The sequence below is a fragment of the Hyperolius riggenbachi genome, chromosome 6 (assembly GCF_040937935.1).
Source record: "Hyperolius riggenbachi isolate aHypRig1 chromosome 6, aHypRig1.pri, whole genome shotgun sequence".
Lineage (NCBI taxonomy): Eukaryota > Metazoa > Chordata > Amphibia > Anura > Hyperoliidae > Hyperolius > Hyperolius riggenbachi.
In genome coordinates, this window is record NC_090651.1 from 379,709,675 (window position 1) to 379,736,829 (window position 27,155).

A 27,155-nucleotide genomic window follows, 5' to 3' on the forward strand; every position below is an offset into this window, starting at 1 on the left:
TTCAGTGTACTTTGTAAGGCACTATATATACTTTATAAAGGCTCAGTAATGATGATAATAACAGTACTCAGTGTGCTGAGATCACTCCCAGTCTCTGCTTCCTGTAATGCTTCTAGAAACACCGGCAAATCCTGTGAATGTCGCTTCTTAACTCATTAAGGACCGCGGTGATTGAAATCTACGCCCTGTATTGGTGGGTTCCTGGCTGGCAGGGCGTAGATCTCAATCACTGTCTGCAGCGCGCATTTGCCTTTTCCGTCGCTCCCCACCGATCGCGCCGCTCAAACCCGACCTTTCTCACACAGCTCACAGGCTCTGCTGTCTCTATGACGACAGAGCCATGTGAGTCGGTCAGCAGCTGATTTCATTGGGTCCTGGCCGTGTCTATCAATGTAAGCCGCTCCCATTGGCTTACATTAATAGACACGGTCAGGAGCCAATGAAAGAGGCTCACAGGGCTCTGCCGTCATAGAGACGGCAGAGTCTATGTCCTGGGGGTCCTGGCGAGCGGCGATGACGGGGATACGTCGGGATTCCGTCGCTATTGGACCAGCGGTCTCTGGTCCTTAAGTGCCCAGAGACCGCTGATCCTTAAGTGGTTAAAGAGGAACTGTCACGAAAATCTTAAAATTTAAAGCACATACAAATAAGAAGTACATTTCTTCCTGAGTAAAATGAACCATAAATGACTTTTCTCCTATGTTGCTGTCACTTACAGCAGGTAGTAGAAATCTGACAGAAGCGACAGATTTTGAGTTAGTCCATCTTTTCATTTGAGAATCTCAGTATATCCTTTATATATATGGTAGCAAATGCGGGGACACATCTGGCTATAATGGAGGCTGATATTGGGGGCACATCTGGCTATACTGGGGGGGGTCTGATACTAGGGCACACACCTGGCGTTCTATCCTTGGGGGACATAATACTGGTGGCATGTCTTTTACCTACTGTAGCACTTTTTATTTTTTACTAGAATTGAAAAAAACCCGAGAAATAATGCAATTTTTCATGGTTTTTCCTCTTTTGTTCCCACTAAAATGCGCAAAAAAAATTTCTCAGGATAAAATATCCCGCAATGAAAGTCTAGTTTATCCTGAAAAAAACGATATGGTGAGAAGGAATAAAGTTATGGCTGTTTAAACAGGGACATAGCTACAATGTCAATACTGCTCTGGTCCAGAAGGGGAAAACAAAATGGTTAATGCTACAATTTCTCCTTTAAAGAGACACTGAAGCGAAAAAAATATATGATATAATGAATTGGTTGTGTACTATGAAAAATTGCTAGAAGATTAGCAGCAAAGAAAATATTCTCATACTTTTATTTTCAGGTATATAGTGTTTTTTCTAACATTGCATCATTCTATAATATGTGCAGATTACACAACACTCAGCATTCAAAATGATTCTTTCAGAGCAGTCTGTGAAGTAATGACCTCTCCTCTGGCAGAGGAAAACTAAATAGTCCAGGAACAGTTGAGATAATAAAAGTCAGATAACAGCCCTCTCCACGACTAACTTAGTCGGAGAGCTTAATGGCTTGTTTGCATAGAGATAACTGGAGTTTCTCAACTCTTCCTGTACTGGAAACAATTACACTGATGTATCTGATCTTAATGTTTTATTTCTTAGCTGTACTACACATACAAATCATAATATCATCATTTTTTTTCGCTTCAGTGTCTCTTTAAGTCTTTGCACACCAGCACTACTGCAATGCCTTCCAGAAACTCCCTAACGCTACATATGGCTCCTCCGCTATAGAAACTTAGAAAGACATTTGTTCGCAGCATATGTCACACGCAGATTTCCTTACGAGTGTCTTTATGTAGTAAGCTTATTAATTTCTTGCATTTACAAGTCGCTGGCACATTTCCCAAGCTTTTTACGGAGAACGCTGAACCATTCACGTCTCTAATGCGATCACTCAAGCCACAATCCGATCTCCTGAACACAGTGTGCGGCCGTTGCGTGTTTAGAGATGATCGCAATCAGCTAATTACGATGGCGCAAAACTTTGCATATATTTTTGCAATTCGTAATTACGACTTGTAAACTCAGTTGATTTTTGTGCAATCCATAAGTAATTTTTGTGCAATCCATAAGTAATTTTTGTGCAATCCATAACCATAAGTATTTTTTTTGGCGTAATTTTCACATGATTTTGTGCTGAATTTAGTGGGTTAATAGCACAGCCCTCATACATGCTATTGTCACCAAAATTGCTATTTATGTCAGAATAGTGAGTACAAGTCAAAACATTTTTTTTCAAAAAGGCCTTGCAGTTTTTGAGAAAATCGATTTTAAAATTGCAAAGGAGGAGGAGGAAGGGCCACAGGGTTGTGGACCGGGGGCATCCAGCAGATTGGTGCTGGCGGGCCTGGTAAATTAAAGTTACACCCCTGTGTGCATGGGACATGCTGGCTCTGGAATTGGCATCTGCTCTGCAAGCTGTTTGTGCTGGTCACTTGGCCCCCAGGTGTCCCCACAGTATCTATACACATCCTTATGGTCTCTACTAGGCCCAGTGTCACTGGTCTCCAAAGGCCTGAATTACCTGTTTGCATCTGACTGCCTAATTGACCAAGACAGCTTCACTCCCACCCATTCCAGTGTGATCACAGAGAGGCCGGGAGCCCTGGAACGCCCCCCAATACTTACAACCTCTCTCTCTCCAACGCTCGCCATTCCAGAACAGGTGTTGTAGCAGACACTGGTTGTGGAAGATCATGGCGTCCAAACTGTGTCGTGGGGTCACCACAGGGGGAGGGGTATCAGGGTGCAAATGATGAGGGGGGGGGAGGGGGTTATAAACATTATGCTTACAATTTGTAGTGATCAGCACAAATTTGGCATAATTGTAATTTTGCATCCTAATACAAATAATACGATGCCAAATCGTAATGCGAAATTTTGGTTAGAAGCGTAATTAGTTTTGTTTTTAAACCTAATCAGGATATGCATGTTAATGGGAAAAGTGGGAACAAGGTAAAAAATAATTTTTCAAAAGTACTTTTAAGAAAATGAAACATTATTCTGAATTCAAAAACCATTTTTCCTTTGCATTTTTAAAATCAATATTCTCAAAAACGACAAGGCCTTTTTGTAAAATTATTTTTCTGCCTTGTTTCCACCCTTCTCCGTATTTAACCTTCCTGGCGGTACGCAGTTTCAGTGGCTGCGTCCGCGGGAGGGATTTTTTTTAAATTAAGAGGTTTTTTTTGTATGTCAGCTAGCACTAGGCAAGCTAACTATGTGGCCCGAGTCCCGCGGCACCTCTCTAACCCCCCCGATCGCCACCGGCAACACTCACCCGTCCGTGATCCCGCGAAAGCCGCAGCTTCCCAATTAGCGTCACTCGTCGCTATGGCGACGATCAGACATGACGTCATGCGCAGGTCCGATCCTCCCCATAGCGAAGCTGGGTGCTGATTGGGAGGCTGCGCCATCGCGGGATCCCTGGAGGGTACGTATACCGGAGGTGATCGGGGCGATCGGAGGGACTTGGCTCACATAGTTAGCTAGCCAGGTGCTAGCTTAACAAAATACAACAAATTTAACTTATAAATATCCTCCCGGGGCCATGTGATCCCCTACGGCGGCTAGCCCGACACTGTGTCAGGCTTACCGCCAGGGGGGTTAACATACGTAGCAATTTTGGTGACAATAGCATGTATGGGGACCACTGAAGTCATCACTAACCACCAGTAATCATTAACAACTCAAGTAAAATCGTAGTTACATATGGCCATACTTGTGAAAATGTTTACAAAATTTTGCGTAATCATAATTAGCAGGTTTTGATCATCACTCATTTCTTACACTTCTTTCTTCCATGTATAGCAGCCCCTTCCTCTGTTTGCAACAGCTGCCATGGGGGGGGGGGGGGGGGGGGGGGGGGGGGAAGGGGGGGATTGTGAAAATGCAGCTGCAGGGGTGATGCCCAGAGTCAGTCTCTCCTCGCTCTAGAAGAGGAGGCGACCCCGGAATTAGAGGGGAGGGGCCGGTGTTGTGTCTGATGGCGCTGCCTGTGGATTTGCGCTGCCCCGCATGCGCAGTAGGAGACTGTGCGGCCAGTTCCTATTGAAAGATGCTGCTGGTGGTAAAATACTAAATATCTCCGCTCTCACACCTGTTACACTCCCCAAATTTTCAGGGTAGGGAGGGGACCCCCCGAACTACCTCTATGCCCAATTGCAGCCCCTGAGCCCCACTGGTTCCCGAGATAGGTTTCTCTAATCCATCTCCTGAACCAGCGGGGCTCGGGGGCTGCAATTTGGCATATAGGTCGTTTGGGGGATCCTCTCCTTACCCTGAAAATTTGAGGAGTGTAGGATGTGTGGAAGCGGAGATATTTATTATGTTACCATCAGCAGCATCATTAACTTTACACTGAGCATGCGTGCTACTCAGTGTGGAGGGGAGCTTCCGGGCAGCGCAATCAGACATTACACCGGCACTAGCCCCGCCCCTTACATGCGCGCCACTGTAATTTAGTTTGACTTTTTGATGCACATAGGGTGACTTCATCTGGCAATGGCATCCCCTAGTAACGGGTCTACATGAAAAGGGCGCCGGTAAATAAGGGCGCCTGGTGGAGCCTATATATATACCAACTTCGGCTACAAAAAAGGCGCCTGGTGTAGCCCATATAAAGTTCGGCTACAAAAAAGGCGCCTGGTGTAGCCCATATAAAAACTTCGGCTACAAAAAAGACGCTTGGTGTAGCCCATATAAAAACTTCGGCTACAAAAAAGGCGCCTGGTGTAGCCCATATAAAGTTCGGCTACAAAAAAGGCGCCTGGTGTAGCCTATATAAACTTCGGCTACAAAAAAGACGCTTGGTGTAGCCCATATAAAAACTTCGGCTACAAAAAAACTCCGGGATGTGTTAATTACTATTCCCCCTCCAGGCCGCCATGGATAGTGGGGGAATGAAATAATTTGGCTTCCAGCGCTTGTAGCCCATATAAAAACTTAGGCTACAAAAAAAAAAAGGCAATAATATGGGCTACAAAGGGGCACCTTACTGTAGCCGAAAAAAATATGGGCTACAAAGGGGAGCCCGCTTGTAGCCTATATCAAAACTCGGGCGCCCTTTTCTACACCTTGTAGCCCATATTTCCAGAAATAACATTGATGTCTATGGCGGCGCCCTTTTCATACAGGCAGCTCGGGCGCCCTTTTCAACTGATCCCCTAGTAACAGCCCACATGAGGCCATGTAATATTTCTATCATGTAGCACAGTGGTGGAAGATCCGGCCGGCGACGATCAAAGTGGCATAACTACAATTCATGGGGGCCCCCAGCGAAACTGTGATGGGCCCCCAATGGTCACACCCCTTCCCTTGCCTCCTCTTGGTGCCCTTCATGGCCTTGGGGCTTATATCCGGGTCATAAAACAAGTGTGGTCATCATAATCTTTACACCCATAACAAGTGTAGCCACAAAACCGATCCCAGGTACAGCTCCCCTCTCGTTACGCCCCTGAGTTCCGGACTTTTAGCTCGACACTCTCATCTGAAGAGGATGACGCTGTGCTCGACTTTATCCAGTAACAGCGCCATCTAGTGGCAGCCAGCTTTCCTATGTCAGAATCTCCCACATTAGACCTATGCAGGAAAAGGCGTAGTCTAGCATAGGAGCGGAAAGGGTTAATATCCTAAGGTTCGCGTCCCAGGTGCGTTCTGAGCGATACGAAGCGAGCCCTTAATGAAAGCTCTCACCAGCCTCTCGTTTTTCCCAGAACTGCGGCTCCGGTCCCGCCCATAGCCGGCCTTAATTGCTTTTCCCATAATGAGGAGGGGATCGGAGAATAGAGAACGCTGTGTCTCTGACTCCTAAGCGCAGCACTTTATCTCTGCGCTCCCATCTCCTCCATAGTTATTAGCTCCAGAAATAAAGTATTAGCAGAAGATGAGACACATTCACGCCACAGTGCGGCTAATTGACTCTCCACAATTATCCGGTATTGTTAGAGATTCTGGAGGAACCCCGCAGAGACTTTGTTGTCGGAGACATTTGGAGGAATCTCTCCCTCCAATAGCAAATCACCAAAGCGGAATGTCATCGCTGTTAGATACTTTCCTATATAAATGTACACTTCGGATCGGACAGAATAGTAAAACCACCAGCGATGGGGAGGGGGTTACGACGACGACACAGAGAAAGCCCAGGGATATCAAGTGGAATTAAAGGACTAAAGTGAAAGTGATTTGGAGGCTGCCATACTTATTTCCTGTTAAACAATACCAGTTGCCTGGCAGTCCTGCTGATCTATTTGGCTGCTGTAGTGTCTGAATTACACCAGAAACAAGCATGCAGCTAAACTTGTCAGATCTGACAATAAAGTCAGAAACACGTGATCTGCTGCATGCTTGTTCAGGGGCTATGGCTGAAAGTATTAGAGGCAGAGGATCAGCAGGACAGCCAGGCAACTAGTATTGCATTAAATACAATAAATGTAATAATAAATATAGCAGTCTCCATATCCCTCTCACTCCGTTGTCCTTTTAAAGCGGAATATAACCCTGCATTTCAACTTTGCTCTAAAACATTATTTACAGCATATTATATGCAACCAGCATTTTTTCTTACTAGACCAGCATTGGAAAGGTTACACACAGAGCTTTAAAGTTCCGTGGAGAGAAATGCTGCTGCAGCAAAGTTTAGATAGATGCATTTAAGTAAACACAATGTAACAAGTGAGGAATGTGACTCATTCTCTCTCTGTGTCAGAGTGTGTGTCACATTCCACACTTGTTACATTGTGTTTACTTAAATGTATCTATCTAAACTTCGGAAGCGTCCACATTTCTCTCCACGGAACTTTAAAGCTCTGTGTGTAACCCTTCCAATGCTGGCCTAGTAAAAAAATGACACTAGAGGAATAGGAGAGGGAAGAAAGGAGAAAAGAGGAAAGGGAGGTGCCCCCCATCGTCACTTCGACAACACCATCTCACCTGTCGTGTGCAGGAAAGGACTTCATTAGTCCTTAGGTTTCAGGGGTGCCATAAACCCCAGGTCCCCCGGTTCACCCAAAGGTGGATAAAATAAAGGAATCATTTTATATTTTAGAGATAGAACAGGCGAGTATAATGTTACATCCTCAGGTAAATGGTGTAGACAGATGCCAATTTGCACAGAGCACGGCGATATGCCTCCCTTTATAGACACATTGAATGGTTTTATGGGATACAAATGGTTAATATAATATATATATGTTGTTGAATGCAAATATTTTTTTATACACAGAGTCACAGATATAGCACATGTTAATGACCTGGACGTTCTGTCCCTTCTAGACGCACTGCACAGCGTCACCTGATTTATGACACTAACTTAGGTCTTTCGCCGTAGAACGGCGGAACTCCGCCCCCTCACCCCCGACCTTTCCCTGTTGCAACTCTACACCAATGAGACGGCGCCGGAGGCGGGGACGGAAGGTCCTATACAGGAGGCTTTCCGGCGCCGTCTCTTCACGGACACGCATGTGAGCAAGCGCCTGAGCGGCGTGAAACGGCTGTAGTGCCGTCCGAATCTTCCCCTGGTCACCTCTCCCTTCTACACCGTCACAACGTCCAGCATACAGGTTTGACACCTTCTTCTTGCACATGTCAAGGCTGTATATTTCCGGCTGAGGAATGGAATAAATCTTTGGTACTGTTTATGATACAGGTGCACAGTATCCTCCTTTACATGTACTGTAGGTATTACATGTTGTATGTGATGCATAGCACCCTCTGAAGCAAGGCCTTTAATCCCCAAGTCCAAGCACAAGAGTGCCAGATCTTAAGTTTTTCTGCTATACTGTAAAAAAAAATGCTGGTTGCATATAATATGCTGTAAATAATGTTTTAGAGCAAAGTTGAAATGCAGGGTTATATTCCGCTTTAAGTTAAAAATAAAAATCCTAAAAAAATCCTAAGAGTGCCCTTAAAAATATGTCATCAGTTTATCATCAGTCTAAATGCACTAAATATACTTTGTACTTTATTTAAATATCCTAACTTGAGGTGTTGAGCCAATCAAGAACCCAGTGCACTATAGCCATTGTGGCCTATGGCAGTATCCGATGCAACCGACCACTTAACAGCGGTGTATGGGACGCCTTCAGGAACCGGCGCTTAATTTACCTGATCTGGCTCTGTGCAACTGTAAGAGTCGGCCCCTCGGTAGTAACACCATTGGTTTCAAAAATGTCCCCACTCTATAAAAAAAAGTATTTTGGAACAAGCTTAACAACTTGCCCAAAATTACATTTTTAACACTGACTCTGGCAAATTTGTTTCTCTTCAAAACAAGAATGTCCATAAAATGTATGAAAGACATGGCAGGAAGTGGAAGACAGGGCAGATAAGAGGGAGGATGAATGTGGTTGCACAGTGGAAGCCTGCGCAGGGCGTAGTCCCGTACACACAGCCCCATTGTTCCGGGACAAGCTTGGTCTTTCTGTGTAGCTCAGAAAGACAACTATATTTTATATGTGAACACAGAGGCCATTGTTTCCCTCTCAATGAAACGGTCCTGCTTGTGGTCACTGTGTTAACGTTGTGGGTTTTGCTGATAAAACAAGAATCGTTCTGTCATTCATGGCTCTGTAAATCATCTTCAAGAGGAGAACTTCTAGAACTGTCCTCATTGTGGTTGTAATCGTTTCTTTTTTTAGTGCATGGACACATTCCAAGGTTCTACATCTACCCAATTACCTTCTTACAGACCTCAAGATGTTGATCAAGTGGTCTTTGTGCTTTTTCAAAAACTCCCTGATGTTCTTTATTTCTGATAGCCTTGTGGGCGGCTCCGACCTGGAGTTTGGGGGTGGTAGAGCAAGTTGTTGTGGCATGGTACGTTTGGGTGCTGGAGTTAAGGGATTGTTGAGGAGAGGGCTAGGTTCCAGGAAGAAGGTTACTCTGGAGAAGGTAATGGTTTGTTGTCAGGGAGAAGTCAACGTTGGGGGAGGCTATGGTTAGACATGAGGAAGAGATTAATAGTGAAGGTAGGAAAAGGTTAGGAGTCAGGAAGGGGTTAACCTTAAGGGACTTATTCCAAATAATAATCCTAACATTTGTATAGCGCATTTCTCCTGTTGGACTCAAAGCGCAGGAGTAGGGTGAGATGTTTTTCAGCTTCGCCCTCCGCCCAAATTTCCAGATGCTGTTTTTGGATGTATACGGTTGGCTAACTGCCTTTCATGTGCCTCAGAAAACAGGGAGGTTTGCAGTTTTTCCCAGAAAGCTATAGGAGTAGCTTGGGGTGTATTATACTGGTCAGGGATGAGCCGTCACATTTTTGAAGCTTGCGGCAAATTGGGCCGTTTTTTCCAAATCTCCTGCGCTGTTATTACAGCGCTCGTCACTCTCTCACTCTCTGTCTCTCGGTCGGTATTGCTCTCTCGCTCTCTGTCTCTTGGTCGGTTCCGCTCTCTCTCTCGCTCTCTGTCTCTTGGTCGGTTCCGCTCTCTCACACTCTGTCTCCTGGTCGGTTCCACTCTCTCTCTTTCACTCTCTGTCTCTCGGTCGGTATTGCTCTCTCGCTCTCTGTCTCTTGGTCGGTTCCGCTCTCTCTCTCGCTCTCTGTCTCCTGGTCAGTTCCGCTCTCTCTCTCTCACTCTCTGTCTCCTGGTCGGTTCCGCTCTCTCTCTCTCTCACTCTCTGTCTCCTGGTCGGTTCCGCTCTCTCTCACTCTCTGTCTCTCGGTCGGTATTGCTCTCTCGATCTCTGTCTCCTGGTCGGTTCCGCTCTCTCTCTCTCACTCTCTGTCTCTCGGTCGGTATTGCTCTCTCGCTCTCTGTCTCTTGGTCGGTTCCGCTCTCTCTCTCGCTCTCTGTCTCCTGGTCAGTTCCGCTCTCTCTCTCTCACTCTCTGTCTCCTGGTCGGTTCCGCTCTCTCTCTCTCTCTCTCTCTCACTCTCTGTCTCTCGGTCGGTATTGCTCTCTCGCTCTCTGTCTCTTGGTCGGTTCCGCTCTCTCTCTCTCGCTCTCTGTCTCTCGGTCGGTATTGCTCTCTCGCTCTCTGTCTCTCGGTCGGTATTGCTCTCTCGCTCTCTGTCTCTTGGTCGGTTCCACTCTCTCTCTCTCTCTCTGTCTCCTGGTCAGTTCCGCTCTCTCACTCTCTGTCTCTCGGTCGGTATTGCTCTCTCGCTCTCTGTCTCCTGGTCGGTTCCGCTCTCTCTCTCGCTCTCTGTCTCCTGGTCGGTTCCGCTCTCTCTCTCTCGCTCTATGTCTCCTGGTCGGTTCCGCTCTCTCTCTCGCTCTCTGTCTCCTGGTCGGTTCCGCTCTCTCTCTCTCGCTCTCTGTCTCCTGGTCGGTTCCGCTCTCTCTCTCGCTCTCTGTCTCCTGGTCGGTTCCGCTCTCTCTCTCTCGCTCTCTGTCTCCTGGTCGGTTCCGCTCTCTCGCTCTCTGTCTCTTGGTCGGTTCCGCTCTCTCTCTCGCTCTCTGTCTCCTGGTCGGTTCCGCTCTCTCTCTCTCGCTCGCTGTCTCCTGGTCGGTTCCGCTCTCTCTCTCTCACTCTCTGTCTCTCGGTTGGTATTGCTCTCTCGCTCTCTCTCTCTCTCACTCTCTGTCTCTCGGTCGGTATTGCTCTCTCGCTCTCTGCCTCTTGGTCGGTTCCGCTCTCTCTCTCTCGCTCTCTGTCTCCTGGTCGGTTCCGCTCTCTCTCTCTCACTCTCTGTCTCTCGGTCGGTACTGCTCTCTCGCTCTCTGTCTCTTGGTCGGTTCCGCTCTCTCTCGCTCTCTGTCTCTTGGTCGGTTCCGCTCTCTCTCTCTCGCTCTCTGTCTCTCGGTCGGTATTGCTCTCTCACTCTCTGTCTCTTGGTCGGTTCCACTCTCTCTCTCTCTGTCTCCTGGTCAGTTCCGCTCTCTCGCTCTCTGTCTCTCGGTCGGTATTGCTCTCTCGCTCTCTGTCTCTTGGTCGGTTCCGCTCTCTCTCGCTCTCTGTCTCCTGGTCGGTTCCGCTCTCTCTCTCTGGCTCTCTGTCTCTTGGTCGGTTCCGCTCTCTCTCTCTCACTCTCTGTCTCTCGGTTGGTATTGCTCTCTTGCTCTCTGTCTCCTGGTCGGTTCCGCTCTCTCTCTCTCGCTCTCTGTCTCCTGGTCGGTTCCGCTCTCTCTCTCTCGCTCTCTGTCTCCTGGTCGGTTCCGCTCTCTCTCTCTCACTCTCTGTCTCTCGGTTGGTATTGCTCTCTCGCTCTCTGTCTCTTGGTCGGTTCCACTCTCTCGCTCTCGGTCTCTTGGTCGGTTCTGTTCTCTCTCTCTCATTCTCTGTCTCTCGGTCGGTATTGCTCTCTCGCTCTCTGTCTCCTGGTTGGTTCCGCTCTCTCTCTCTCACTCTCTGTCTCTCGGTCGGTATTGCTCTCTCGCTCTCTGTCTCTTGGTCGGTTCCGCTCTCTCTCTCACTTTCTGTCTCTTTGTCGGTTCCGCTCTCTCTCTCGCCCTCTGTCTCTTGGTCGGTTCCGCTCTCTCACACTCTGTCACCTGGTTGGTTCCGCTCTCTCTCTCTCACTCTCTGTCTCTCAGTCGGTATTGCTCTCTCGCTCTCTGTCTCTTGGTCGGTTCCGCTCTCTCTCTCACTTTCTGTCTCTTTGTCGGTTCCGCTCTCTCTCTCGCCCTCTGTCTCTTGGTCGGTTCCGCTCTCTCACACTCTGTCACCTGGTTGGTTCCACTCTCTCTCTCTCACTCTCTGTCTCTCAGTCGGTATTGCTCTCTCGCTCTCTGTCTCTTGGTCGGTTCCGCTCTCTCTCTCACTTTCTGTCTCTTGGTCGGTTCCGCTCTCTCTCTCGCTCTCTGTCTCCTGGTCGGTTCCGCTCTCTCTCTCACTTTCTGTCTCCTGGTCGGTTCCGCTCTCTCTCTCTCACTCTCTGTCTCTCGGTCGGTATTGCTCTCTCGCTCTCTGTCTCTTGGTCGGTTCCGCTCTCTCTCTCTCTGTCTCTTGGTCGGTTCCGCTCTCTCTCTCTCACTTTCTGTCTCCTGGTCGGTTCCGCTCTCTCTCTCTCACTCTCTGTCTCTCGGTCGGTATTGCTCTCTCGCTCTCTGTCTCTCGGTCGGTATTGCTCTCTCGCTCTCTGTCTCTTGGTCGGTTCCGCTCTCTCTCTCTGTCTCTTGGTCGGTTCCGCGCTCTCTCTCTCTCTCTCGCTCTCTGTCTCTTGGTCGGTTCCTCTCTCTCACTTTCTGTCTCCTGGTCGGTTCCGCTCTCTCTCTCTCGCTCTCTGTCTCTCGGTCGGTATTGCTCTCTCGCTCTCTGTCTCTCGGTCGGTATTGCTCTCTCGCTCTCTGTCTCTTGGTCGGTTCCGCTCTCTCACTCTCTGTCTCTCGGTCGGTATTGCTCTCTCGCTCTCTGTCTCTCGGTCGGTATTGCTCTCTCTCTCTCTCTCTCACTCTCTGTCTCTCGGTCGGTATTGCTCTCTCGCTCTCTGTCTCTTGGTCGGTATTGCTCTCTCGCTCTCTGTCTCTTGGTCGGTTCCGCTCTCTCTCTCTCGCTCTCTGTCTCCTGGTCGGTTCCACTCTCTCTCTCTCGCTCTCTGTCTCTTAGCCGGTTTCGCTCTCTCTCTATCTCGCTCTCTGTCTCTTGGCCGGTTTCACTCTCTCGCTTTCTGTCTCTCGGTCGGTAACGCTCCCTGTCTCGCTGTCTCTTGGTCAATATCACTCTCTGTCTCTTGGTCAATATCTCTCTCTGTCTCTAGGTCGGTATCGCTCTCTGTCTCTTAGTCGGTAAAGCTCTCTCTCGCTCTCTGTCTCTTTGTCGGTAATGCTCTCTCTCCCCCCCCCCCCTTCTCTCTCTTGCGATCCTTTTTGCTCTCCCCTCCCTCCTCGGTGTAATTTTATCTTTGGCCTGCACTCACAGAGCCGGCTTTTCCAAACACGAATGTAATTGTGTATTGAGTCTATTTTATGATTTACGCCTGCCTCTGATCCCCAGTGTAATATTCATTGTCATATGTTTCCAATCTGTTTATTTTGCCTTTCAATAGCTTCATCTACATAATACAGCAGAATAGAACAACACCATACTGCCGCCGGGCATTAATGACTCCCCGTCCAGAATGCCGGGACAGGAGGCTGCGGCGACGGACGGGTTTTGGAACTTGGTTTGTTATCTGACATGTGTGACATGCTGGATTCAGAGACGAGTTCACCAGGCCACAATAGCAAGAGGCTGACGTAAACACCGACAATGGTAATCTGTACAGGCAGAAAGTGGCCACAAGGAGGCAGCATTCAGTTACGGTTTGTGGCTAGGTCTGGCCTAAAGAAAGAAAAACAGAAGTTTGAATTGTTAAAAACAGAAGTTATTTGCGATTATTCAGGTTGGAGTGAGCATATGTATCCCACAATGCATCACTGCTGAATATGCAAATCATCTCTTTGTTGTCCCTGATAGCTGAACACACCTCCAGATCCTATGCAATGATGTGTCAGCTTGTTAGTATTAGAGAGCCACAATAATCCAACATGCACACAGATGATTTGCATATTTAGCAGTGTTGCATTGTGGGACACCTAAGAACTCACACCTAGCTGAATAGTTGCAAATACCTTCTGTTTTAAGAAGGAAAACTTCTGTTGTGCCTAACATTTTAGTAAGAGGGCTTTTTGGTCCATTGTAGCCCTTTACACACTCCTTGGAGTTTTGGTTCGCCATGAGCCTGCTGGGCAACTGTAACTAAAGAAAGGATAACTAGACACCGCTTTTAGTTCTTGGAGATCTTTAAGGGTTCGTTCACACTAGGGGCGTTTTCAGCCTTTTTTCAAGCGCAGGCGATTTTCAAAATCGCCCACAAAATGCTTGCGCAACGATTCTATGAGAAGGTTCTTATCAGGGCGTTTTGTCCACTTTGCGGGTCAAAGAGTTCACTTTCTGACTGACGTCAGGGAGTGATAAAACGGAATCTCTCTGCAAAAGCGCTTCCAAAAGCGCTTTGCACAAAATTGCAGCGCGCAGTGGAGCGCCGGGAGGGGGAAAAACGCTGAAGAAAATCTCTGCCATCAGCGATTTTGGTTTCAGATGTAAACAAAGGCTAAGGCTGGTTTTACACCTGGCCATACCGTTGGGGTGCGATGCTCCGCCCAAATCGTATCGCGCCGCAACGCTAAAAACAACATTAATATGATCCTGTGTGGCAGAGTGCCCCGACCAGTTTATGTGCATAGCGCCTCCCCTCACAAGTGATTTCTTCAAATTAAGCTGCTGGAATCCCAAACCGAATAGGACAAACACCAATGTTTTTTCTTTATACACAATCGTTTAAGCGCACATCCCAGATCACATAGAAGTCCACATATGCAATGTCTTGATTCCTTGTGCCACCTCCACCATGGACACCCAACAGTATACAGACTCACCAGATGTGTTGGCCACTGCTAGACTGGCCAACCATGCACAAATCCAGGAGCCTCAGTACTTCAGGATCCTGGTTCCACTTTGATGTTGTCCCTTTAGACCACCATCCTTCTCCACATTATCCATGCATATTACCTCAATGACGAAATCTTTGTATCATACAAAAGATTTTTATTTAGCACAGACAACGCGTTTCGCGAGTCTAAGCCCACTTCCTCAGGCCAATAACAGAGCCAAATGATCAAAATCAGTCAGCATAGGAAGCGCTTAAACGATTGTGTATAAGCTTAATAGGTCCTGCCTGACTTTGTGGTAGCGCACTTTGTTTGGACTTGTATCTGATTTTTAGCTATAGCGCTTTGACATATTTTATAATGTTTTCTCTTTGCATTTTGCCATGCGGTTTTCTGTGCGTTCGCTCGGGTCTCCTTGCAGTTGAAAAAACACAGGAATATAAAGGTATCTTAGAAAGTGATAAGTGGACACATTGGGGTTCATTCACTAAACCGTGCTAACCCATAGCATGGCCGCGCTAGCGTTTTGTGCATGTTATAACGCGTGTAACGGTTTTCATGCACAAACGTATTTGCATCAGAAAACCGTTACGTGCGTTATAACGCGCAAAACGCTAGCGCAGCCGTGCTATGAGCTAGCACGGTTTAGTGAATCAACCCCATAAAGTGCTGCCATAGATGTGGGACTTGGATCTGTTTTTGTTACGTTACGTTTTGGGTATGTTGGCTCCTCCCTCTCGCCTTCCCCGGCAGCGGAACTATAGTTATATATATTTCTTCCTTCTTTTTCCTGTTTTCTCTTGTTTGATTTTCTTTCTCGCTTTTTCTTTTCCTTTCTTCTCTGTGTTTTCTTTCTCCGCTCTCCTCTATAATTGTCTTCCTTTTCATTGTCACCATGGATGAATCGATTTCATGTATCCGATAAGGAACATTTAGGGCATGAGATGGAACGACCCGGGAACTACGGTGTAGTGTAGAGTTGTGTGTGGAGCCTGGGAATACACCATAATGAAAGGGGCAGCATATTGCAGACCTGGGATGGTGGAACCTGATCAGGCCATTGCCATTCAGGCAATCTTGCAGATTCAGTCAGGGCAGTTTCTAGACTAAATTGCATCAAGGATGAGGATGTAAAAATTGCGCCGCCTGCCCCCCCACCTTGTGGACTCGTGAACCCTTAATCTAAGTACACACGGGGGACAATTGTAGCTGTCGCGCACACGGGAGCGTGTGCGCGACAGCTTGGCGACAGCTCGTCGCCAAGTCCCTCTGCATCCACACGGCAGCAGAGGGATTAGCGATGCGGCGGAAGCTGTCGCCGAGGTTCCTCCCCCCGCCGGAAGCTCCGTGTGCTGTGTGTGGGTTGCTGTCGCTAGCCCGCATACACATGCGACAGTTCCGGCGAGGTTGCGGCGACAGCTGTAGCCGGCGATTGAACATGTCAATCACCTGGCGACAGCTCCGACGGGCGACGGTTTGGGGCGCGCGCGTCATACACACGGGCGACCTGTCTCCACAACACGCGCGTGCCACGTGGTTGCGGCGACGGCCGTACCCTGTGTGTATGAGCCTTTACTCTTTAGGGACAGTCACACAGCCACAGGTCACATGTAGATTTGCCTACTTACTAGTGACCGACCAGCTTCTCATCCAGGAGGAAGCAGGGACCAGGAGAACACACAGGTGAAGAGAGCCAGGAAAGCCGACTCTTCCATGGGCGCTGACAGCCTGCAGTACCGCTACAGGACATCAGGTGTCATCACACGGAGGTGATGTGATGATGACTTGACGTCTGACGCAGGCAGCCCAGGAGGAGTCAAGGAAGGTGATCGAGCTGGTGTTGTTCTTCCATGTGGCTGAACTGGGCATCACTGACTCCCTAGCGGTTAAGTCCTTCTGCCTGCGCCCTCTTCTTCTACTTGCCAGTCTGTGCCCAGGGCGACCGCCCTACCTGCACTGCCCAAGAAACTGCCCTGGATTCGATCACTGGAATCTGCGAAGTAGGGAGAGCGATTGGCCATAACATTGCACTGAACTGAGCAGTACAACGCTTGTAGTCGATCAATAATCAATAGATTTGTGATGAAATCTATCAAAACTGAGCTCGCAATGTATGGTAGGAATCAATCACTATGTAATCGAATTCCATTTGGATATGGATCAATTGGCTAGGCATATTGGGCCATAATAGACCCATGTATAGCTAACTTATACACACTTTTTAATTTATGTGCTTAGGAAAATCATGCAAAGGTATATATTTCTGTATTACAGGTTTATGCGAACATCTAATTACAGCAAAGTCCCCATTATCTGGACCTCAGGCAACTGAAATATCAGTGAGGCCAATATTGTGGTGAAACCTCTCCCACAGTGTGATGCCATGAGTCATCACCATGGTCCTGACAGTTTGCTGTGTGTGAAGCTCGTTGCATTGTGGGAAGTAATGATTGCCAAGAAAGCAGCATCTCCCTCCGTGCATAGAACTCTCAGTAACAAACATTCCGTACAGCTGATAAGATCACCTGGCAGAACGAAAGAGGTCACCACCTGTGATAAATGTCAGAATGTAAATCAGGGAGAGGAAAGATTTTACAATGGGCAAACACTGACTGAATAATCTATAAATGATTATTGTAAAAAATAAGCAATTTGATTTATCATGTTGTTTTCACTGCAGTTCCTCTTTAAACAAAACACATATTCCAGTTGGCTGCTATGTACAACCACTCCACTATCCCTCCAGATTTCTCTATACAGATGTTTCTATGCAGAGTCTAGGACAGGCAGCCTGGGAATGTTCCATTTGCTCAGCAGGGTTGCTGCGTTGCCACGCCCTCTCTCAGCATTACAGGCCTGCCTTTCTTTACAACCAGAAATCGCCCGACTCATTGAAACTAATGGGGTGCACCTGCTTCTGCAACACAGTCCCGAGCACATGACTGCTCACTATGCAGCACTGGACGCATGCCCTCTCACCACGCGCCTGCGCTCAGCATGTGCCCCGGGACGCAGTGCCGGTGTTGAGTCTGATTACGCTGCCTGTGGATTTGCGCTGCCCCGCATGCGCAGTAGGAGACTGGGCAGCCACATTTCCTATTTCATAATGCTGCTGATGGTAACATAATAAATATCTCCGCTTCCACACATCCTACACTCCTCAAATTTTCAGGGTAGGGAGGGGATACCCTGAACTACCTCTATACCAAATTGCAGCCCCCGAGCCCCACTGGTTCCTGGTTTCTCTAATCTATCTCCTGAACCAGCGGGGCTTGGGGGTTGCAATTTGGCATAGAGGTAGTTCGGGGAATCCTCTCCCTTTCCTGAAAATTTGAGGAGTGTATGATGTGTGAGAGCAGAGATATTTATTATGTTACCATCAGCAGCATAATTAACTTCACACTGCGCATGTGTGCTACTCAGTGTGGAGGGGAGCTTCCGGGCAGCGCAATCAGACATTACACCGGAAACAAGCATGCTCACCACGCGCCTGCGCTCAGCATGTGCCCTGGGATGCAGTTCCAGCTACATGCATGTTCACCACGTGTCCACATCCAGCAAGTGCCCCGGGATGCAGTGCCAGACACATGCCCTCTCGCTGCATGCCTGCTGCACACGCACCCACTACCATCACCCTTCTTTGCCACGATGAGCACACGTGCACAGCACTGCGTCTACGACGTATTACAACTACCTATTAATATATAAGATCCTCTGCTTCTGGTGCCTCACGAGACGAGGCGAGGAAGGTGTTAAACTGTAAGAAAACAAGTGTGAGACCTTCTCAGCTGAACAGATGACAATCCCTCTCCTCCCCCTCACTCCTTCTCCAGCAAGTGGAAATGAGTCAAGAGCTGGCCTGATCTACCCACAGCCATCAAAACAGCTCTTGTGTAGCTTCTCTCGCGGTTCAATGGCTCCTGTGAAGTCTCAATACAATCAGCTCTATTGTAGGTTTAGCGTCCAGAGGGTGGAAGGCGACCATGGCCAGGACCAGGACTCCTCTGTCCCTTCTGCTTCCCAGCACGGAATGGCACAACTCCTTCTACGCTTCTCACTTTCTTCTATTATGTCTTCAGATGTCGCCCCACTGCAGCCACCTATTGGTAGAGGGTCAGTTGGAGGAAGCCAGTAGCGTACCTTAGGAAATCTGGGTCCCAGTGCGAGTTTTACATTGGGCCCCTCTCAAGTGCTCTATACATAACAAGTGATACGGAGCACCAACACCTGCCAAGGACAGCTGCAGTGTCAGAGAAGTGTAAGCAGGGGAGGGGACAGCTGCAGTGTCAGAGAAGTGTAAGCAGGGGAGGGGGCAGCTGCAGTGTCAGAGAGGTGTAAGCAGGGGAGGGGACAGCTGCAGTGTCAGAGAAGTGTAAGCAGGGGAGAGGACAGCTGCAGTGTCAGAGAAGTGTAAGCAGGGGAGGGGGCAGCTGCAGTGTCAGAGATGTAAGCAGGGGAGAGGACAGCTGCAGTGTCAGAGAGGTGTAAGCAGGGGAGAGGACAGCTGCAGTGCCAGAGAGGTGTAAGCAGGGGTGGGAGCAGCTTCAGTGTCAGAAAAGTGTAAGCAGGGGAGGGGACAGCTGCAGTGTCAGAGAGGTGTAAGCAGGGGAGGAGGCAGCTGCAGTGTCAAAGAGGTGTAAGCAGGGGAGGAGATAGCTGCAGTGTCAGAGAAGTGTAAGCAGGGGAGGGGACAGCTGCAGTGTCAGAGAGGTGTAAGCAGGGGAGGGGACAGCTGCAGTGTCAGAGAGGTATATACAGGGGAGGGGACAGCTGTAGTGTCAGAGAGGTGTAAGCAGAGGAGGGGACAGCTGCAGTGTCAGAGAGGTGTAAGCAGGGGAGGGGACAGCTGCAGTGTCAGAGAGGTGTAAGCAGGGGAAGGGACAGCTGCAGTGTCAGAGAGGTATATAAAGGGGAGGGGACAGCTGCAGTGTCAGAGAGGTGTAAGCAGAGGAGGGGACAGCTGCAGTGTCAGAGAGGTGTAAGCAAGGGAGAGGACAGCTGATGTGTCAGAGGTGTAAGCAGGGGAGGGGTTACCTGCAGTGTCAGAGAGGTGTAAGCAGGGGAGAGGACAGCTGCAGTGTCAGAGGGGTGTAAGGAGGGGAGGGGACAGCTGCAGTGTCAGAGAGGTATATACAGGGGAGGGGACAGCTGTAGTGTCAGAGAGGTGTAAGCAGGGGAGGCGACATCTGCAGTGTCAGAGAGGTGTAAGAAGTGGAGGGGACAGCTGCAGTGTCAGAGGTGTAAGCAGAGGAGGGGACAGCTGCAGTGTCAGAGAGGTGTAAGCAGGGGAGGGGACAGCTGCAGTGTCAGAGAGGTGTAAGCAGGGGAAGGGACAGCTGCAGTGTCAGAGAGGTATATAAAGGGGAGGGGACAGCTGCAGTGTCAGAGAGGTGTAAGCAGAGGAGGGGACAGCTGCAGTGTCAGAGAGGTGTAAGCAAGGGAGAGGACAGCTGATGTGTCAGAGGTGTAAGCAGGGGAGGGGATACCTGCAGTGTCAGAGAGGTGTAAGCAGGGGAGAGGACAGCTGCAGTGTCAGAGGGGTGTAAGGAGGGGAGGGGACAGCTGCAGTGTCAGAGAGGTATATACAGGGGAGGGGACAGCTGTAGTGTCAGAGAGGTGTAAGCAGGGGAGGCGACATCTGCAGTGTCAGAGAGGTGTAAGAAGTGGAGGGGACAGCTGCAGTGTCAGAGGTGTAAGCAGGGGAGGGGACAGCTGCAGTGTCAGAGAGGTATATACAGGTGAGGGGACAGCTGCAGTGTCAGAGAGGTGTAAGCAGGGGAGGGGACAGCCGCAGTGTCAGAGAGGTATATACAGGGGAGGGGACAGCTGCAGTGTTCGAGAGGTGTAAGCAGGGGAGAGGACAGCTGTAGTGGCAGAGAGGTGTAAACAGGGGAGGGGACAGCTGCAGTGTCAGAGGTGTAAGCAGGGGAGGGGATACCTGCAGTGTCAGAGAGGTGTAAGCAGGGGAGGAGACAGCTGCAGTGTCAGAGAGGTGTAGGCTGGGGAGGAGAAAAGTCTATTAATGGTTACAACTAGCACATATAGAGGTGATCATTACCAGGTTAGCACCAATAAAGATCTAATAAAGCCATTGAAGGAGGGCCCCCACCCCCTACTGGGCTTCTCTGGTCCAGGGGCCCTGGTCGCTACCTTTGTAATCTCCTATTGATACGCCACTGGTTATTGCCACTTTGCAGCAGAGTCCAGTGAGTCTGTGTTCTTGACTAGTTGACAGAGTGCTGGGTTGTATCTGGCCCGCGACTCATTCATCTAATCCTGGCCTCCTCCTTTAGTGTTAACCTCTACTGAAAATTAAAATTGTAACCCTAACATCTAAAACTACCCCCTCACCACAACTCTAACAACACTAACCTGTCTAATCCATACTCAACACTAACGACCCATCTCATTGCCTGTTTTGGCATCTGACGCCCAGTTCTTCCCAACCCAGCCCCCACCCCCTGCCACTAACGAGTTGATGCACATTTTTATGCTAATGTTATGTAGATTTATGGAACAAGAAATAAAACCAGTTACATTTTATTGGTCCATTTTCAAGCTGTATAAATAACATTAAGGGCTTATTTCCACTGGGTGCCACATCCGTTTCTGAATCAGACATGCCAAAGCAGCAGCTGAATTGCTATAGCTGTGTCATGCACGGCTACAGGGATTCCCAGGGATGTGTGATGAAAGTGAACAAAATGCAGTCATTTGATCCTCTCAGTGCCTCCTATACTCACATAGCTAGTCTTGTATCTTGATTTGCACTGGTTTCTCCTGCTCAGCCCTTCAGTGTCTGCCACTCTGCCTACATGATAGAATGGAGGAAGAGGAGGACAACTGATCTGCTACCTCAAGATCCAGAATCAAATGCTAAATACCTGAATTCACTTCTCTGTACTTCTCTGTAATCTGACCTGTTGCTCAGCTATCACAAGAACAATTGCATTCACGCAGCTTACAGGGATGCCTTCTGTTTATTTTTTCAAAATATGGAGGCCCATATGCAATTCACTTTTTCACCTGAGTTTTCTCCAAGGAGATCATTTTTCATCTTCGATTTATAATAACTTTTTAGCACTTTGCAATGGAAAAAGTATAAAAAAAGTAGGTGAAAAAGTACTATCAAAATTATTTTGAGCATTTGTTTGCTTTCTGATGGTTTAAAAGGTATTTTATTGACAAGTTCAAAAATTTCTCGTAGGAGAAAACTCAGGTGAAAAAGTGAATTGCATATGGGCCGGAATGTCTTGGACTGGCTAGCCAGTGAATTAATGAGCTGATAACAGAGGAATTCAGCTCTGACTGAAAATGTGTGTGTGTGTATAGTGTGTGTGTGTGTGTGTGTGTGTGTGTGTGTGTGTGTGTGTGTGTGTGTGTGTGTGTGTGTGTGTGTGTGTGTGTGTGTGTGTGTGGTATGTGTGTGTGGTATGTGTGTGTGTGTGTGTGTGTGTGTGTGTGTGTGGTGTGTGTGTGTGTGTGTGTGTGTGTGTGTGTGGTATGTGTGTGTGTGTGTGTGTCAGCTGAGACAGATTTCTTGTTCAGTGCACACTGCTGGAGCCTGGAAACAGTTAAATGTATGTCACTCAGAAGAGAGGGCAGGCCCCAGTCATTCATGGGCCCCATACGCCTGTAATGAGTGGTAACCCCCTAATGGCAGCTCTGAAGAGGAAATGTATGGCGGTGACAATCTGTGTAGTGCTTTGTGAGCTAGCTAGCGTGAGGAGTTAAACTGGATCCTATTGGTAACCAATGGAGAGATTGGCAGAAAGGGGCTGCCTCAGAGAAACTGGAGGAGAGGTGGATGAGACGGGCAGCAGAGCTTAGTAGGGACTGGAGAGGTGCCAGTCTGCTTTTTGGTAGACCACAGAGTAGAGAGTTACAGTAGTCAAGACAGGATATGATCAGAGCATGTGCAGTACAAGCATTTTAGTAGCCTCCTGTGACAGGAAAGGATGAATTCTGGAAATATTTTTGAGATGGAAGTAGCAGGAGGTAGTTAATGTGTTAATATGTGGTCCAGATGAGAGTGTAGAGTCGAGAGTTACCCCCAAAAAGTGAGCTTTAGGAGTTGAGGTTATTGGATGGTTTTCTACATTGATGGTGACTATCGGTGGTGGAGAAGAGAGAGAGAGAAGGAGGAAATATCGCACTGTATGTTTTGTTCAGTTTGAGGAAACAGGATGACGTGAATACAAAAGCAGCAGTCAGGGACTGGAGATGATAGTGAGGAGAGGTCGAGGGCGGAGAAATCGATTTGGGTGTCATCAGCAGGGAGGTGATATTGAAAACCAAAACAGCTTAGATTTGGGGAACCAGATCTTGAAACCATACGCTGGAATGGCACCTGTCGCGTCAGGAGAGGAACACTTCCTGTGTGATGGATGTTTGAGTCTATTAATTCTTGTTTAATAGATTTTATGCTTTCCTCCCACACCCGTCACAGATCTGTCTGAGTGTTGTAATCACACATGAGAAAACGGCAAACATTTCGAAGTCAGAAATTTCTTCCTTATGGGGGGAATCTTACTACAAAGAGTTCCATCTGTGAGGTGCTTCATTCTAACATTCGGAATGATTTTCAGGGACTTCTTGCTAAAGAGCCTCCTCCTCTTCCCTGAGGAAATTTTGCCCTTATTGCCCCAGAGAAGACAATGGGGCAGATCTATTGATGCAAGTGCAGAGGAAATTGGAAGAGGAGCAGGGGCGGGGCCAACAGCAGCCAATCACCTGTCAGTTGTTAAACTCAACAAGGATTCTAATTGGTTGCTGTGGGCCTCTATTCACCTGTCTTGATGCATATATTATTACATTAAACACCATAACCATGTTCTTGTGCAGCCACAAAAATCCCAAGAGGTCTACGCTCTATGTACTCACTATGGCCTTACAGGAGTTCCAGCAGCTAGCAGCAAGAAGAGGCCTAGTACTATTAGAGCTCTGGCAACTTCCAAGTACAGGAGGGTTTTTAAATATTTAGTCCACAGCTGCCACCCGATTACTGCTGGGAAGTACCGCTGAGGACACCTGGTGGTGGCCAGTAAAATGACAAGACAGTCCAAGCCCAAGATACCACCCACAGGTAGAACAGGGAGTTGCAGTATTCCATATCTGACCCGGAGGACCACCTGCTGGTGAGCTAAAGTCCCAAAGCACTTTAAAAGTATGGTTCCACCCACCAGCAGGTAATATAGGGAGCTTGCAGGATAATCATAATTCCTAACAACCACCCTTCAGTGCTACCATCCACACTCTCTAACCTCCATCTCCAAATCGTGTCCAACCAATAGTGCCTTTCGCTGTCCTTCAGATCAGTAGCGGGATCACACAGCACAGGGGGAAGACTCTTGCATAACATTTTGTGGGCGCCAATTACGGGGTCTAATGATGAAAACCACGCTGTGCTATAATTCCTCAACAGATGAATAAAAGCTGTATTATTCTTTGACTTCACCTGGAATAACGTTGTCGTATTTTTCCCCTGCAGTGAAGAAGTTTATCATTTCGGGGGAAGATGGCATGGAGATGGATCTCACTACCTATATTCTTCATCCTAATACAAGGTAAGAGAGTCCTGCACAGGGGCGTAGCTAGGTTCCTAGGAGATCCGGGACACCCACCAGGTGGCGGTTACCTGCGCGTAAATGGGCGTGGCCATGCAGGGAGTGGGCGTACCCAAGTTACATGTATTTAGCAGTGGTGTAAGGTAAATATATATATATTGGGCCTGCCCATCAAAATGTTGGACAGAGCCCCCGTCCTTTAATTGGATAGTTTACAATCATTATAGGCATAGAGTAAGGATGCATACAGATACACACATTCAATTTTGATTGGTCAATCACTGACCAATTTTACCACCAGACGTTGAATACTCCGAACAGAGCTGAGCTCTCATAATACCAAGAAGTATTAAAATTGGCTAATCAAAATTGTATGTGTGTACCAGGCTTTACAGCCAATACTGTACATACTGAAAGTAGCAGAGATCAGCACACACTGCAGCCAGTGTACTATCAGTACAGGCACAGAACAGCTTATACTGTATATACTAGAGGCAGCAGAGATCAGCACACACTACAGCTAGTTTACTATCAGTACAGGCACAGAGCAACAACTTATACAGTACATACTGGAGGTACCAGAGATCAGCACACATTGCAGCTAGTTTACTATCAGTACAGACACAAAGTAACAGCTTATACTGTACATACTGGAGGGTAGCAGAGATCAGCACACACAGCAGCTAGTGTACTATCAGTACTGGCAGAGTAACAGGTTATACTATACATACCGGAGGTAGCAGCGATTAGCACATGCTGCAGCTAGTTTACTATTAGTACAGGCACTGAGTAACAGCTTATACAGTACATGCTGGAGGTAGCATAGATCAGCACACTGCAGCTAGTATACTATCAGTACAGGCACTGAGTAACAGCTTATACTGTACATGCTGGAGGTAGCATAGATCAGCACACTGCAGCTAGTTTACTATCAGTACAGGCATAGAGTATCACCTTATACTGTACATACTGGAGGCAGCAGAGATCAGCACACACTGCAGCTAGTTTACTATCAGTACAGGCACTGAGTAACAGCTTATACTGTACATGCTGGAGGTAGCATAGATCAGCACACTGCAGCTAGTTTACTATCAGTACAGGCATAGAGTATCACCTTAAACTGTACATACTGGAGGTAGGAGAGATCAGCACACACTGAAGCTAGTTTACTATCAGTACAGGCACTGAGTAACAGCTTATACTGTACATACTGGGGGTAGCAGAGATCAGCACATGCTGCAGATACTTTACTATCAGTACAGGTAGAGTAACAGCTTATTTTGTACATACTGAAGGTAGCAGAGTTAAGCCAACACTTACGTGAGTTTCCTGTTAGTACAGGCAAAGAGTAAAATCTTTAGCTACACACAGACACAAACACACACACACTAGGGCACAGACACACAGACACAAACACACACACACACTAGGGCACAGACACACACACACACACACACACACACCAGGGCTCAGAGAGAGGCACACAACACACACACACACACACACACACACACACACACACACACACACACACACACACACACACACACACACACACACACACACACACACACACACTAGGACACAGACACACACGCACACACACACACACACACACACACACACACACACACACACACACACACACACACACACACACACACACTGTACACACACACTGTACACACACACACACACACACACACACACACACACACACACACACACACACACACACACACACACACACACAGTTACTTACTACCTGCTGCTGCTGACATGTGTGGCAGATGTGACCATAGATGGTGAGGCGGTCTGCATCTGTCTAGCTGTGTGGGGGTCCTGGTGGGCCAAACTGGCAGGCAGCAGGGATCCAGGCTGAGGCGGTGGACCATGGAGGAGTCAGTGGCAGCACTAGGCTCAGGACTAGACAGGCACCGTGCTGAGGTGGGTGAGATCTCTCTATGGGCTTGATTCACAAAGCCGTGCTAACTGTTTGCATGGGTGTGCTAAGCAGTTAGCACGCGAAGTGCCGTTCGCGAACTTTTGCACGCGCAAAGTACCGCGATTCGCATGATTGCAGACTTTTGCACGCGCAATTTGCCACGATTCACGTGAATTGCGGCAAATTGCGCGCGCAAAAGTCCGCGATCGCGCGAATCGCGGCATTTTGCGCGTGCAAGAGTCCGCGAACGGCACTTCACGTGCTAACTGCTTAGCACACCCATGCAAACAGTTAGCACGGCTTTGTGAATCAAGCCCTATCTCTGTGGCTGGCCGCTGTGTGGGGAGTGGAGCCCTGGCGCTGCACGCTATATTGCCAGGCTGGTGTGGCGCCATGCAGGGTCAGCGTGCAGGCAGACGGGCAAATGTTGGCTCGGCATCTCCTCCATGTGCAGGGGGCGAGGCTACTTGCGCTCTCTTCAGCCCCCTGCCATTTCAACTCGATTCCACGCCCCCTGCCAGGTCCTGATTGGGAAGGTGGCGGATGGACGGATCCCTTTACTGGCCGGCCATTGATTATTACAGCAGCGAGTACCACCCACAAGATGGCAGCCACCATCTCAAGTAAACAGCGGCCACGCTGATCCGCCGAATGCAATACATTTTGGGCACCAACAGAGTGGCAATTAGGGGCACCTCAAAGCCATATTCGGGGCACGGGCCATGAATAAAAGATGCTAGCGATGCGCCTGGTCCTGCAACACATGACAACACAAAGCCAGTAGTAGGCCTGGATTTACCTGACAGGAGCCTATAGGCACAGATGTCCTGGCACCCCAGACTCCGCCCTCCATGATCCCTACAAACCTCAACCAACCTGCAACGGTCCGCAAGTGTGTTGGCTGTCCCAGCTGTCTCTTCTCCCTTATTTCTCTAGCCCGTCATAGGTAGCTACAGGTGCCCCTTAGTATTAGGTAGCCAGAAGTACTGGTAGTTAAGAATGGATAACATGAATTCAATGGAATGTCCAAATCCTAATGACATATGGCCGTTACTGCAAAAATGTACATGAGATTTTGCCTAATCAAAATTAGCAGATTAATATCATCACTACTTGGTATTAGGCAAAATAATCAAGAAGTGCATTTTACTAGCTTAATTCCCAGCTGCCTACAATTTGCATTAAATCTCCATCTGAGATGCCACTAATAGCATCTCATAGATCATATCCAGGTAGGAACTGCTCGCCAACCACATAGCTGAACTCCTGGACACCTATTTGTGATGCTAATAT

General features: G+C 48.2%; 1 protein-coding gene across 5 annotated transcripts in view; it reads left to right on the forward strand.

The window, feature by feature from the left end:
• The window catches only part of MAG (myelin associated glycoprotein), a 203,641-nt gene that overhangs the window by 135,662 nt on the left and 40,824 nt on the right, over nucleotides 1-27,155 (forward strand). For all 5 annotated transcript variants that reach the window (XM_068243291.1, XM_068243292.1, XM_068243290.1 and 2 more), the window contains one exon: nucleotides 23,842-23,917. In XM_068243291.1, the coding sequence (XP_068099392.1) occupies nucleotides 23,869-23,917 (49 nt within the window). In that variant the 5' untranslated portion in view covers nucleotides 23,842-23,868. The remainder of the gene's footprint in view (nucleotides 1-23,841; nucleotides 23,918-27,155) is intronic.